Source organism: Falco rusticolus, chromosome Z, assembly GCF_015220075.1.
Source record: "Falco rusticolus isolate bFalRus1 chromosome Z, bFalRus1.pri, whole genome shotgun sequence".
NCBI lineage: Eukaryota > Metazoa > Chordata > Aves > Falconiformes > Falconidae > Falco > Falco rusticolus.
In genome coordinates this window covers 80297667-80312815 of record NC_051210.1, presented here as the reverse complement: position 1 = coordinate 80312815, position 15149 = coordinate 80297667, and the positions used below count along the sequence as shown (strand labels likewise).

The 15149-nt window shown below is 45.3% G+C and overlaps 1 protein-coding gene across 2 annotated transcripts in view; it reads left to right on the top strand.

The window, feature by feature from the left end:
* LOC119141812 (lipoxygenase homology domain-containing protein 1-like) overlaps positions 1 to 15149 on the top strand; it is a 60684-nt gene extending 45535 nt beyond the window's left edge. For both annotated transcript variants that reach the window (XM_037374443.1, XM_037374444.1), the window contains 4 exons: positions 8929 to 9099; positions 10202 to 10340; positions 11784 to 11945; positions 14503 to 15149. In XM_037374443.1, the coding sequence (XP_037230340.1) occupies positions 8929 to 9099; positions 10202 to 10340; positions 11784 to 11945; positions 14503 to 14983 (953 nt within the window). In that variant the 3' untranslated portion in view covers positions 14984 to 15149. The remainder of the gene's footprint in view (positions 1 to 8928; positions 9100 to 10201; positions 10341 to 11783; positions 11946 to 14502) is intronic.

Here is a 15149-nt window from a genome sequence, read left to right as displayed (position 1 = left end):
GTCAGTTTTATGGTCCCACTTTGAATGACATTTTCCCCACAAAAACTGCTGAGTAACATCTCTGTAGGAAATATAAAGGAGGAATGAAGCCCCCATCTAATTCCTCTGACTTCAGTAAAATTGATTAGGGAAGAAGTTGGTGCTCATACTTCACAATACCATGTCAAGGAACTTATTCCTCAGTTTTTTAGGTGTTTAGAGCTCACCAGCGAGAGTCTGGTAACAATTAATTGCTGTGAATGAATTTAGTTTTAAGTTTTGCTCCATGCCTTTTTATCTTTCCCCTATTTAGTTTGAGATACTGATGTTCGACCCAATATATTTAGACTCTCTGAGCAAATTTAATCGTTTCCAGACTCCCCATCTCCTGATCTCAGATAGGCACAATGTATTTCCTCATATCTCAGTTCATTTCTTCTACATTTATGCAAGATCAGTATCTGTAGGGCTGGAGAAATGCTGGCTTTCTAAATATAGGCCTCATTTTTTTTTTCTTCGGTTTAAGGGCTAAATCACCATTCTGGAAGAATGGCTTAAAGTTTTTCAGTATCTTCAGCAATGGAATTATTTACCCAGAAAAAGCTTATTTCCCCCCCCCCCACCCCCCCCACCCCCCTTCTTTTTTTGTTGCCTTTTTCTCCTTGCAACAAGGAGATATGTGGAATCTGGATTTAGCTGCTTCATCTGCCCAAGCAGATTTGAACCCCGATGATAAGCAGTCTTTCTGAAGTCATTAATCTCAGCTTCTTATCTCGGTTGCCATCAGCCAAGGGGAGCCAGGAAGAGTCTAATTATGGATAAACCAGACTTTTCTGTGTTATTACAGGAGCAAAGACTGAGGTAAATAACAAGGTTATGCAGCCCAACTTCTTCTTTGCCTCAACAGGGTCCTCTTCTCAATTACACCAACTGCTATGACATTGTCTAATTGAGTTTTAAGTAGGCTAACTGCCCCAGTGACTCCTTTTGGGTGGCTCTTCCAATGGAGAAAGTATCTTATCCCCCTTTCTTGATCTGGACCCAAGTCAAAAACATCAGCATACCCTTGTTTTTCTTTTTCTTCTTCTGGAGGAACTACCTTTTTAAGGAGCAGTATCTTGGATCTTATCTTGAATTGCCCAGACCTTAAGCCCACAGCACCAGGCTTTTCCAGAGAGATGTTTCTGCAACTCATGGACATGATTCCAAAGCTTTTGGGCACCTGTAGGCCATAAATTATTAGAACAAACCTAAAGATCTGCCTTTTTAGCCCTTTGTAAGGATGTGCTCAGCTCTCAGACTTGAGAAGGGTGTTTTTAAGCCCTCTTCTCAGTGCTTGACTGCTGCCTCATAAACTCTGTCAATACACGTGGTGGATTTGTTGAATAGTTTCTGCTTTAAATAAAAAGTGAGAGGAAGAGAAATGAGTGTGCAGAACTGCCCAAGGAGAGGAGAGTCCATCATCTCCCCCTGTTCTGTTGATGGCTCTGTACAGAAGAAGACAATGTCAACTCCTGATTCTTTCTGGATGGATTGGAGTCAACACCTTAGACAAGGCACATATGGGCATGCACGCTGCAGACCGGTGTAGCACACCAGCAACCATACTATGGCTGCTTAGTCCTTCAGATTGCCCAAATCTGGCTTCAGCCCCTCGAGAGACCCCAGTACTGACCCCCAGGGCCCTCCTCACATGCCATGCACCTTCCTCTCTCTTCTATGGTGGGTGTTTTCCTTATGCTCAACAGTCCTATCACAAAGATGTGCTACAGGCATCACGGCACAAGCAGACGGCACTGCAAAGATCTCACAGTCCAGAAATGACATAAATTAGGAAAAAAAAAACCCCACAAAAATGAAGTGAGCAAATAAAACAGCAAGCTTGGAGAGAAGCCGAAGACTTCAGCGTTGACCTTGCACAGTCATGTATATCTTCCCAGTCTGTAACTGCAGAACCCTTCACCACAGAGTGGAAAGAGCCCAAAAGGCCAGATTTTGGCCAAAAGGCCAAAAGGCTGTAGAATTAGCAATTCTGCAAAAGCTTATTTTCTACAAGGTTTCTTTGCTCCTCTTGGGAACAAATTATCCTGCATCCTGTTAAATTCTTTTGCATCAAGTATGCCTCAATAAAACACAAAACACACTTCAATTGCAAGAATATCAGCTAAGAAACTGCTAAATCTTCTCTCTGAGCTGTTAAGTGTAGTAGTTTCTATGCAATATGTGGGGTGCTTTTTTGTCTGAGAGTCATTTATGGATGGGTTTGACCTGAGTCAAATCTTGGACTGAACAAGTTGCATGGACAACAGGGTGTGAGGGGCAGGGGACCTATTTTCTAAAACTGTCCCAAGTGTTAAGCTTTTGCTTTGTCAAAGGTTGTGAGAGGTTTTGCATTGCCTGTCTGTTCTGATGAGAAATGTTGTGGTGTGAACTAACATGATCCTAAAGGAGAGTTATACAAAATGTATCTATTTTTAATCTGCCGCTGGCTTGCTGAATGACCTTGTGTAAATCACATCCCTGTACTTCATTTTCAATTATGTAAATTAGGGATAAAAATTATTCACCTTCTTAAAGTGTTTTGCAATGTACTGATGCCAAGATTGGTGCTACAATTTTAACACCTCACAATTAATGCTCCCTTTCTAGCTATCTGATGCTGCTATCAAAACTCCCACCCCTTTCTGTCTCGTGTGGTGGGGTTTAGGGATGAGTGGTCATCTAACCAGGCAGGGGATAAATAATGTCAGAGGACACAAGGCTGGTGAACTGCCTTTGCAATGGTCATCGCTCTACGTTTCAGAAAATGTGACAATTAAAAAAAAAAAAAAAGTGATTAGGGGGTGAGCAGTCCTGTTTGATTGTTGTGAATGGCTGGGCAGCAGCAATTCTTCACTGGCCCCTGAGCAGTCAATGTCCCAAGCAAGATTTTTCTTTTACTCCTGTGGGAACATAAGCACCAGTAATGACAACTATTATCCTTGATTGGGAATCAACTGCTTTCAAAAAACATGAGCCAAAGCATATTTGCTACAGAAAGGCAAGAAATAGAGGAACATTGCTAGATACGGGTACAAATTGTGGAGGCAGTTTAACTTCCATGGACATGTGTGTATCCAAGGCTGGATGTAGTTCTGTCAGCAACGATTTAATCCCACCAGCTCTCGCTTTGCGAGGAATGGTTAATACTCACTAAAGCAAGGTCAGGAGACAGGTGCCTGGTGAGTGGTGAACCCACCAGACCCAGTTCATCCTCATTCTTTTTCTCCCATGTTTCTGCATGTGTCCGAATAGCTTAAAATTTAAGGGTTGAATATTCACGCTGGGGCAAGCGGTGAGTTTTCCCAACAGGGGCAAAGGAAAATTCTGGTGCTGCAAGTTGGGATTTTGGTTAAATGAAGCAGTCACGTCATTATTCATGGTACATCTACTACTTCTAAAGTCAGACTCGATTGCACTAATCACTGCAGATGTGGATGACAAAGAGCTTACCATCCAACCTGTCCAACATCAGGCAAGCACAGACTGTGAGCATCGCCTGGGAAAAAGACAGGATGGTCCTGTGAAGGCTTTCATATATATCAAATACAGAGGGTCCTGGCCCAGCATCACCCAGTTGTCAGCTTGGGCCCTTTTGGAAAGGAGGATAAATGGAATAAATAACTGCTCTTTTGGCTAAGGGTACTTGGGGAAAAGAATACATTTCCCTACATGACACCGTATTATGCAGAGTCAAGCAAGCAAAGTGATTCTGTTTTCCCCAAAGCTCTTCTCCTCCTCTAATTACATTTGAAATGTTTTGCATGCTATTGAAAATGCCGCTTCCAGCTGCGGACCATTAAGGAGCCTACGTGGCATAGCCACGGGTTTTATTAGGGCAAGTTGGCTGCTGGGGGTTTCAATGGCAGCAAAACAGGCCTGGAGTGAGGTACCTCTTGTTACAAACATTGAACACTTGTTATGGTGATAGGGGATCTTCACAAAAGCACAGTGGTGGCCAGGCTATTTTAAAGACTGAAACCTGCATAATGAAGCAGGAACTGCTCAACTGTGTTTTTTCTTCCCTTCTGGCCCAAAGCAGTAATGGAGACAAATGTAGCGGTCCTGGTTTGTACTGGGGTCACTGCAGCAAAGCCCACGATGCTCTCCAGGGCATTCATGTAGCTGATTTGTTCATGAGCCCTTGCTGTCCTGGTACTGTTGGTCAGGGTGTCAGTGGGATAAAACCAGATCTGCTCTGGCTTTTCTGCAAGCACCAGAAGTTGAGCGATGGAGCAGCTGTGGATTTCACAGTGGATCAGGATCCACCAACTGACAGTATCCAGGGAAAAGGCTGATGAGCCATTGCTGCAGAGATCCTTCCATTTCTCCTGCATGCCCAGGCTGTGAGAACAGTGGACAGGACCTAGGAAAGTCCTTCTGCACTGATACATCCACACCACCTTTCTGGCTCTTCTTCCTCACTCCTTCACCAATGCCACTCCATAAACCAGCTTGTGCTGAGGGTTTAATGCCTCTCGGGTTACATCCATATGGGATGTATTTTCTTTTCCTTTTCCTCCTTAGGTGCTGTCATGCCTCTGAGCCCATTGCTCTGCAAAAGCCACACAGGAACAGAAGGTGTAAGCAGAGCAATATCCTGAAACCAGAATTTCCTGACCTGAAAAGTAGTTCTCCAAATGTGGTTTCTTCTCTTTCCACTGATGTGTTCCCCAACACACAGAGCTCAGTGGAGGGGAAATCTCATGTTTAGACTTCATTACTAGATTTCTTTTTTTTTTTCCCAGATCAATGCAAAAAGAAATTAAATGTATCTTTTCCCAGCCTGAAACAAGAGAAAAACAACCTTGTGTGCTAAAGCAGAATAATTTAGTCAACCCTGAACCAATGTTTCCATTTTCATTTAAATGGGGTTTAATGCTGGGGTGGTGAAACTCTTGATGTGACACCACTTCTAGCACCAGGGGACATCGGCAATGTAGTACGATGTAGCCAGCACAGCATTCACCTGGGGTGAATAATTTCTCTTGAGAAATGAAAAGTAACATAGGATACTCCTACAGCTTCCAGGTCTCCTAATCTATGTTGCTAACCATCAGGAAGGAAAACAGGAAAAAAGAAGATGAATTCTAATAGGTTTGAAGAGATATTTTTTTTTTCATTAAAGCAGGCAGGAGGATGCTTTGGGCCAGTAACACTATTTTTCTAAAAGTCACCAGGCAGCTCCTTGATTTGAGGTACCCTTGTGCTGCAAGGGACACCCTGTTGGCATTTGTTTTTCAGTGTCATTCTCTTGAGAGAGCCCAGGGCTTGCTTTTTAAACAGTCCAGAGGTGATAAATGTGGTTGTTGGTTTGTTTTTTTTTTGTTTTGTTTTGTTTTGTTTTTTTTTTGTAGGGAATGCCAGGAAAAGCTGCACTTTGTGCTTGCTTTGCCCTCAACTCCAACATGTGTTGGAAAGGCAGCTCTGGCCCGTCTCTCCCTGTGATGAAAGAGCAGGTTTTTGTTGCAGCTCTCCCACTGAGTAGCTGCTGGGACCAGGCTGGGGAAGAGGGAGGAGGGTATGTGCATCTCATTCAGTCTCTTCTCTGATACTGCTGCTTAGCACTGATCCTGTCCCAGTCATGCTGTTCGCTGCTGGCAACGGGACTCAGATCACCGATTTATTCTAGCACAGCCTGCAGTCACTGATCTCTCTTGCTGGAGCAAGATGGGATGTTTGCTTGCTTTCATCCTGTACTGTTTTAACTAAAGTTTTGATGGAACCGGAGCAGCCTCCTGAATATCCTGCAGTGATGCTCATTGAACTTCAATGGAAATAAGCCTGCCAAAAAGATTAACAGCTGACACTGCCAACATATTTAGAATAAATTTCCAAAGAGCCCCAAGAGCAAGTTGCTCCAGTTAGAGCACAGTGGAAACCCTGGGGAACTTGGGAAGATCTGCCCAGGAGGCAGTAAACTGGTGAGGATCTTTGAGGGTACTGCATGCCATCAACCCCCAAACCCCTGCTTAGTACCTTTGTCCTGATGCTGGAGCTTGGAGGAGGTCTTGCATGTTTGGGTAGTGCGTCCAACTCCCCTGCCTGGGTGCTGCACCTGCAGTATTTGCACAGGTCCTGTCATTGGCACATGGTACTGTCCTCCCAGTTCAAGAGAGACAAGGATGTACTGGGGAGAGCCCAGTGGAGGGCTACAAAGATGATTAAGGAATTGGAGCATCTGTCATATGAGAAGCTGAGACAGCTGGGACTGTTCAGCTTGAAGAAGACAAGGCTCAGGGGGTTTTGTCATAGAATCACAGAACATTTTGGGTTTTAAGGGACCTTCAAAGTCCCTCCAGCCCAGCCCCCTGCCATGGGCAGGGACACCTTCAGCTGGATCAGGTTGCTCAGAGCCCGTCCAGCCTGGCCTTGGATGTTGCCAGGGATGGGCCATCGGGAACCTCTCTGGGCCACCTGTGCCAGTGTCTCACCATCCTCATCATAAAACATTTCTTTCTTCTATCTAGCCTGAATCTCCCCTCTTTGAGTTTAAAACCATCCCCCTTGTCCTGTCGTGACAGGCCCTGCTAAAAACTCTGTCCCCATCTTTCTCCTAAGCCCCCTCTAAGTGCTGGAAGGACACCATAAGGTCTCCCCGGAGCCTCCTCTTCTCCAGGCTGAGCCACCCCAGCTCTCTCAGCCTCTCACAGCAGAGGTGCTCCAGCCTCTGATCGTATTTGTGGCCTCTTCTGGACCCACTGCAAGAGGTCCATGACCTTCTTCTGTTGGGGCCCCAGAGCTGGAGGCAGCACTGCAGGGGGGGTCTCACTAGAGCAGAGCAGAGGGCGAGAACCACCTCCCTTGCCCTACTGGCCGTGGTGTTGGTGATGCAGCCCAGGATACCCAGCTGGCTTTGTGGGCTGTGAGCACACACTGCTGGGTCATGTTGAACTTCTCGTCCACCAATACCCCCAAGTCCTTCTCCTCAGGGCCGCTCTCAATCCATTCTCTGCCCAGCTGTATTTGTGCTTGGGGTTGCCCCACAATGTGTACAAGTAGCTGATGGGAGAAAGTAAAGAAGATGGAGCCAGACTGTCCTTACCAGTGCCCAGTGACGGGACAAGAGGCAATGGGCACAAATTGAAATACAGGAAACTCCATTTAAACGTAAGAAAAAAAGCTTTCTTCTCTGCTTGGGTAATCAAACTCTGGCACAGGTTGTCCAGAGAGGCTGTGGAATCTTCATCCTTGGAGATACTCAAACCGTGACTGGACAGAGCCCTGAGCAACCTGCTCTAGGTGAGCTTGCTCTAAGCAGGGAGTTGGACTAAATGTTCTCCAGAGGTCCCTTCCAGCCACAATGATTTTGCAGTTCTGTGCCCCCAAAATACAAGGGGCAAGTGGTGTCTTTGGTTGAGGTCTGTGCTTTGTAGGGGATGTTTCCCTAGCTTGATGAAGGTTCAGGAAGCCAAAGTACAAGACAAGAATGGCTGTGAGGCTGGTAGAGAACTGACAACACATGGTGTGGAGGGATCGCAGTCCACAGGAGCAGGGTGGCTTGCTGACATAACTCAAAATGGTGCCATAATTTTCTTTTCAGGGCTAAAGAAGATTAATATTTGCAGACTAAGGATATAGGCACATTGCAGTGAGTTCTTGGAAGAGCAAGAGCTGTTTAACGTCTCTGGGATGTAACTAATAAGTCAGCAGAGATCTCTTGTCATGAACGTAACCTTGCTTTGTCTGACTAATAACAGGCCTTGTAAGTAGAACTGTCAGAATCTCCTGTAGCCCCCGAGCTCAACAAGGGCTTTTTCAAAAAAAAAAAATCAGGAAAATGTTCCCAAATGCCCTTTTCTTCATTTTCAAGTTGGTTTCCATTAAAAAAAAAAAAAAAAAAAAAAAAGGAAGTAGAAAAATAAAAGGGAGCTATGACTCCTCAGAAGGCCCCAAGGCAAAACTTAGGTGATTCGGTGGTCCCAGCTGGAGCATCCATCACTTTAGTCTGTCCTGTGTTCATGTCCAGTCACAGCACTAGCGAATTCGCCCTGGTTGCTTGGCAAAGTCAGGACAGCATGGATAATTCCCTTGCATGTGCTACCTGGCAGGGTCAAAGGAGCAAGCTGTAATGTACTTTCTGACTTTCAAATCTGAATGTGAAGGGTTTGGGGGTAATACAGGCAATAGACAAAGATGTGAAACCCTACAGCTCGTGGCCAGCTAGCTGCCCCAAAATGTGAAGCAATCACCACAAACCATGTATACACTGCTATGTGTTTTTTAATAGCTACAGACATATGTGGTGGTGGGGTGCGGGTTAGGTGGAACATGAACTCTTATCTTTCTTTTGGCTTTAAGATTTCATGTTTCCCTTAAAACGGAAGGAGGAATTAGCTGCTCCCTTAAGCCTTGTCCCCAAACCCTCTGATTTCCAGGAGATTTCATGCTTCTGGCTCTGGTAAACTGTTCTGCAGGGCCCTGATTTCCCTGGGGCTTTGTAAGGTTTTGTTGTCCCCAGGCCACAGCAGTGCTTCTTCCTGGGACAGTTCCTGTGTGGTATGTCGGCAGGGGACACCTGGCTGTCCCTGCTCACTGCTGCTGTTACTTGTATGCTGAAGCCCCATCTTGTGCGAAGTGCTGGGCAAGGACAAGCAATGGTGCCTTGCCCAGAAAGCCTGAAATCTAGCTTCTCCAGGACCATGCTCCAACACCCTTCTATCTGATCAGAAGCCAGCGATTCCATAAAGCATGTCCTGACTCTAGAAGGGGGATCAGATCATGGTCTTGAGCAAGTCAACATTGCTTTTGGTATCAGAACATCATGTTCACTGGTGACATTATCTGAAGCAAATACCAATAATTTCTAGCAATAATTTCAATCTGGGTGCTACCAATCTGAGGTATCTCACCTCCTTACCCAAGCTGTGTGAAAATACCCAAATCTTTTTTATTTTGTTGTTTTACTAGGAATTGCACCGGGCTGGCACTTGGAATACATCGATGTGACGGACTCTGCCATGGACAAGACATTTCGCTTCCAGTGTGATCGCTGGCTGGCTAAAGATGAAGACGATGGGCAGCTCATAAGGGAACTGGCTTGCGCCAATAATGACATCCTGGAACTGAAGGAACGGACCAGTAAGTTTGGATTTACTTAGAGTTACTTGTGGCATTTGCTGAGGGACCTCAGAGGACCACATCTCCTGCAAGCTGCCCCACTAAAGGTTCCCATGCAATAGGCATTTGTATTTGCAGGCTGCAAGGGTTTGATGACTTAAGGTACTCTTTAGTTCAAAAGCACAGTGTTGTGATAAGAAAGAAACAAATCAGGATTTATGAGGAAGAAAAAGGTCCCATTCTGGGTTGAAACCTAATAAGGGCTCATCTGCAGCAGTTCAATCCAGCAGTAAGCCATAAGGACACATGGTTACGGGCCCATTAGAAATAATGGTCTTGAGTTATTGAGGTGGAAAATAAGTTCAATCCTTAAAGCTTTGTAAGTAACGTTGCTCCAGCTTCCTCCTTAACATGTTCTGGGCGACTAGCTCAAGTATCCCAGATGAATGTGACAGCTGAGCTTAACACCCCATAGCCCTGGGTCTGCTCTGGGTAATTCCACTGCGTCCAAGGTAATTACACTAGTGTCTAACGTGGTGAGTGAGCAAGAGTTATTTAACCACACTGATGATATGCAAAGTGCATCTCAAGAACTCCTGCACCGCAGTGCTCTTTTGCAGGAGAGTCGATAATCCATCACTGCAGTGTGATTTCACTCTGCCCCTTGCAAAAAATCAGCCTTGTTGTTGCCATTTTGGGTACTCGCATGCCACCACAGCACCTGAGGACATCCTGTTGGGTGTGTGGATACCCTCACCGTCCCTGTTAGGAATGGTGGCACAAAAGCTATAGGATTTGGGCTGTGTTAAAAAGGGAGTGCTTAGCACAGCAGGGAGCTGGGCACAGCTTGATCAAGAGCAGCTCCATCTACTCTTGGTAGCTGATTGAGCAGTACTCATATTTTTTGTGTACTCTACCCATGCATGACATCCAAAGTACGCAGAAGTCAAAAGTCCCACAAATTTCAATACAGATCCATCCTAATTTTGCAAATGCTTTCTTGTGTGCTGTAATAAATATTAGGAAGAGAGTTTTCAAGCAAAGTGACAGCCAAATGAAGAGATCTTTCTGGCCATCTGCTCTTCCTTTTCTGTTTAACGTGTGTGTTAATCATGCTTTAAAGCCTATGAGATTGTCACCGTAACAAGCGACAGAGAGGATGCAGAAACGAAAGAAAACATCTGGATCATCTTAGAAGGAAAGATGGGCCGCTCAAAAGAATTCCTGATGGAAAACTCCACCAAGAAAAGGAGATTTGAAAGGTAGTGGGACAGGCTGGAGGGCCAGAGGAACTCCCCACCACCTGCGTGTCTTCCACCTCTTCTCCAGGGTGGTTTACAGAGCTGTGTTTGCGCTGGGCTGTTTCTCATCCCTCTTCCAAAAAGCCTGATGGTTTCCCATTTGGGGTCAAAGGAAGATGCAAAATTAGGTGCTGATGGGCAGACACAGAGCAGGTTCAAAAATTATGGGGAAAAGGCATTTGGTGAAAGGAAATGTAGATAATATGTGTGTGTGTGTGTGTGTGTCCGTGTGTGTGTCCGTGTCTGTGTCCTTTTGTATTAATACATACAAATGAGCTTCTGGCAAGCCTCCGGGGAGGCTGTGTATTTTTGAGCTAGGAGGAGCAGAAGGAAGCTGGAGGTGGTTTTAGTTCCCTTTACAGCATCTCACTGGCAGCGGGAATCAGAGAGAATGTAAAAATAGTTGGAGGCTAAATGTTGTCAGAGCTGCTCAGATCTGACTTTCCAGATGAATCGGGGCGGGGGGGGGGGGGGGCGGGGTGTGGTGGTGAGGCTGAAAGATCACTGTCGCGTGAGGAAAGCCGACGATCAGCCTTGTGCACAGACAAGCTGGAGGCACATCTATGTAATGTGGGGCAGGTTCCTTCCCCCATGTGGGACAGGTTTTCTGCTTTGTTTAAGGACACAGCACGCCCTTAGGAGACAGGAACCTTTTCAAAGCCACAGACACTGCTGGTGTTCTGTTGTTCTGCAGGGAGGAAAGGTTTTTCTTGCAGCTCTGTAAAGAAAGGTGAAATTACAGCTGTGGACTCTGGTCTGAATGGCTGAGGTTTCACGTGGAACATGGGAGATCGGGAGGAGCTTCCTCATGACCTTAAGCTCCTGGTGGAGTTAAAGACACTACTGTCCAAAGCACTAGTCACAGTTCATCCTTGTAGGCAGATGGGAATAAGGATCAGTTGGAAGAGATAACAGATACACAGGACACGTGACAGGGAGCCAGCTAAGGGTTTGGCAGAGACCTATTGTTTCTTTACAATTTTTTTTCAAGATGAGCTTCAGGAAGGGTGGCTGAACTAGCAAATTCAAAACAGCTGTGGTGGGTAGATGTGTAACAGATACAATATCTGTCAAGAATGAATGAATAAGTGCCAGAGGGGGAATTAGTCATTCTTTAGCTTTATCTATAATGAGGCAAATTGATTTTGTGTGTGGAACAGCTCAAGTCTATCCTGGAAAGTCCTAGTGGCAACAATTTAAAGTGTTGCCCCAAATCAGAGAAAATACTACATTTAAATATGGAAATTATACTTTGTGTTGAATGATTGTAGGTCAAATCAAATGACTTTAAATGAAGGCTTATCTTCTATCTTCCATAGCTGTGTGCAAATTACTTAATGTCCATAAGAGACAAGTCACTGCCAGCCATAAAGATACTAACTGAAGCTGCTCCGTTTCCTCTAGGGGAACAACAGACACATTTCAGTTTTCTTCAAAGAACGTTGGTGCTATCGCAGCCATCTGCGTCGGTCACTGCCCAAAAGATGGGAAGAAGTCATCTGCAAAAGCTGACGTCTTCTGGCACGTCCAAGAGATTGTCATAACGGAGATGGAGCTTTGTAACAAGTAAGTGCCTTCTGATCTGCAACGAGCTGCTCCAGGAGGGCACAGGGAAGCTGAGCAGCAATGCCTGTGTCCTCCCAAAGCATTTCAGACTTAAGTAACAGGAGAAAGTCTTACCAAATCTTAATCACTTTCTGAAAGCTAAGGACAAGCTTTTTGGTGTGTTGGGTGCAGAATGTCCCTGCCTGATTTGCCTGGGCAATTTCTGAGTTGTTAGAGAGGGCATTTGCCTGTGCAGATAAGTTTAGAAACAAGTTGGCCTGGGTAAATCTCCCAGCTATGACAAATTAATGTCTCAGCTCTTGGAAAATACTTAGACTAAAATGTAAAGGGTTTGTAGGATGCTCTGCACAGACGGGCCTTTAGGTAAGTCTTGTAAAAAGAGCTCCTAGAAAAAAGTTGAGTAAGACAAAACCTGAACCTCCAATTCAGACCAGCTTGGATGAGAGATCCTTCTGGTATGACTCAAAAGGTGCACTGGAAAGGCTGCAGTCATGCATCTCAGCTACTCTGATTTAAATATGACTGATATCAGCTTCAGGTCCTACATATTTTGGTCTGAAGTCCCATCTTTGGAAGGGTGATGTTTATGACACAGGCAGCAGATAGCACAGGGACCATGCAGGAGCCGGAGAAGATCATCCATTTGCAGAACAAACTGCTTGCTCTTCAGAGAAAATATCCGCAATGTTAATTGAGGATTTTTCTTCTCCATGATATTTCCATTGCTGCTAAAGAGTTTAACTATAAGGAGTTTGCTCCAGCTGAGACAATTGAGTGCTTAAGAAGAAATCCTTGAAGTGGTTTGGGGTTTTTTTTAGAAGCTGAGAGTCTCTCCTAGCAAATTAATCAACCAGTAGAAGAGCCACAATAATATTTGCTGAATGAAAACTCAGTCAATTACATACTAAAACATGTTCTTTTCTCCTGGTGGGGAAAAACCTGGAACCCTTAAAGTCCAGCTGTGCAATCAAATCCATGCAATAAACTCATTGGGAGCAGGCTGAAACTGCTTGAACACTGTTTTTTGAAGGGGCCAAAGATTTTCTTGTAAACCCCCAGTTGTTTTAAAGTTTCAAATTAAAGAGGGCAGCCAAGAGATGTTGGTAAAGGCTGCAGCTTGTCATTGCACTGAAGCAGGGCTTCAGCTTTGCAGACACAGCACTTCACAGCGATGTTTTCTCTACAAATGATCAAATGGAGCAGACTGCACTGTAAGAGCAAGCTCTCACTTCAAGTATTCCCAATCCCAAGCATCTACCAAAATGCACCCAGTCAAGCCAAAGACCAAATTAACAGAGTTACGGGATTGCCACAGCAATAGTTTTGAATTATACTGGGATTTTTGCCTTCTACTAGTAGAACTTAGTATGTGAAAGGTCTGTATTCAGCAGATTTTATTTGCAAATCCCAGGGCTAGAAAGGTCTTTTTTCTTCTCCCCTCCTCCCCCCTGCCCACCCCCATGCCCCCCACCCCCACCCCCCGTGAAGGTTGGCATGCTCCAATATAACTCTGGACCATAAGATATTACGTAGCCCAGGAGATAAAACTGCATCATCAGGCAACCCCTCCACCCTCCTCTCATACAGTTTTTCTGTCCCTGAGCCTAAAATTTTGCTCCCACCAGAATTTCTCATTTACAAAGCTTCTTTCCAGCAAAAGGAGTGCTTTACTTTGGCTGCAGAAAATGAAAAAAGTGTTGGAAGTGCTTAAGAAGTGCAGTACTGCTGGTATCGCAGTAACCCTTCCTCCAGGTGTTTATTTTACACACATGCACTGCAATCCAGCTATGCTCCTTCCAGGAGGACCTGCTGCAGTTTGGTTGAAGGCAGGGAAGGGAGGGAAAAAAAACACCTCATTTGGAAATGATCTGCATCATTGGAAATGAAATACATCTTTAAAAGTGGAGTGCTCCAGCCTCTGGCTGGCTGCCAGGTACGCGGTAATTTATGGATGTGCTATGTGGTCCCTGCACATCACCAGAGGCAGCACTGCAGAGCCAAGGGTTTCGGCATCTGGTACCTATCATTTCTGCGCTGCTTTTTTTTTTTTTTTTTTTTTTCCTGCTAAGGATAGGGTGGATGATCTAGATGAGGAAAGATGGGGGAGGGGGTTTAAACCTCCTCCTCCCATTTTTCCCATGTCCTTTTTCCTAGTTCCTAGTACAACTTTAACCATACCTCAGTGAGGGCAATTGCTGATCTCCCTGCTTTCAGAGCAGTTACACTCCCAGTGCTGGGCTGACTGCTCCTCTTGCTTTGGTAGGGCTGTAAATGGACTTGCCATTGTATAGGCAAAAGAGGTGACAAGTGCCCCACACCAACATTCCCACGTGCAGGGTGTCTATGGCTGTGTAGAGAAATGTTGGGTCTTCCAGTTTTTCAGTGTTCAACGATTGCCACTGTCTTCCTAGAGAGAAGCTCTAGTGTTAGCACATCTATGGAAAAATGCTGAAAAAGCATTAATTTTGGCTAATTTAGTAGCATGCCCGGTGCATAACGATTATGCAGGGAAGTGACCATCCATACCACTAACGTTCTGCTGCTTTTTCTTCTGCAGATACTTTTTCAGGTGCAATGTGAAAATCCCTCTGCGTTACAAGAGACGGGACTACAAAGTCTTTGAATGTGCCAAGGTCATCGAGAGTTTTGCCAGCAAAGCCCGGAGCTTGGTGCCAGTCAAATATGAGACCATCGTGGTCACAGGCTTTGAAAAGGGTGCAGGGACTGACGCCAAAGTGTCCATCACCATCTTTGGGGTGAATGGGGACTCGGGAAAGCGAGTGCTGAAGCATAAATTCAGGAACCTCTTTGAGCGGGGCAAAACCAGCAGGTTTTACCTGGAAACGCTGGACATGGGGGAACTCAAAAAAGTCCGGATTGAGCATGACAACAGTGGTCTGGGGCCAGGCTGGCTGGTGGAGCGGGTGGAGATCACCAACACGGCAACTGGTGTGACCACCATATTTCCCTGCGGGAAGTGGCTGGATGAAAACCGGGGAGATGGGTTAATCTGGAGGGAGCTTTTTCCTAGGTACTGAGGAAGGCAGGGCTGCAGGAGGGTTTTGGTCCAGTCTGCATGAGCATTTTTCTCATTGTACTGTTTTATATTGCATTTTGCTTTTTAAAATGCTGCCTTTTATATCGAGAGATTTTTAGTAGCAATATGTGGTTCCTGGGTTAAGGTTTTGTAAAAGTAATACTGCT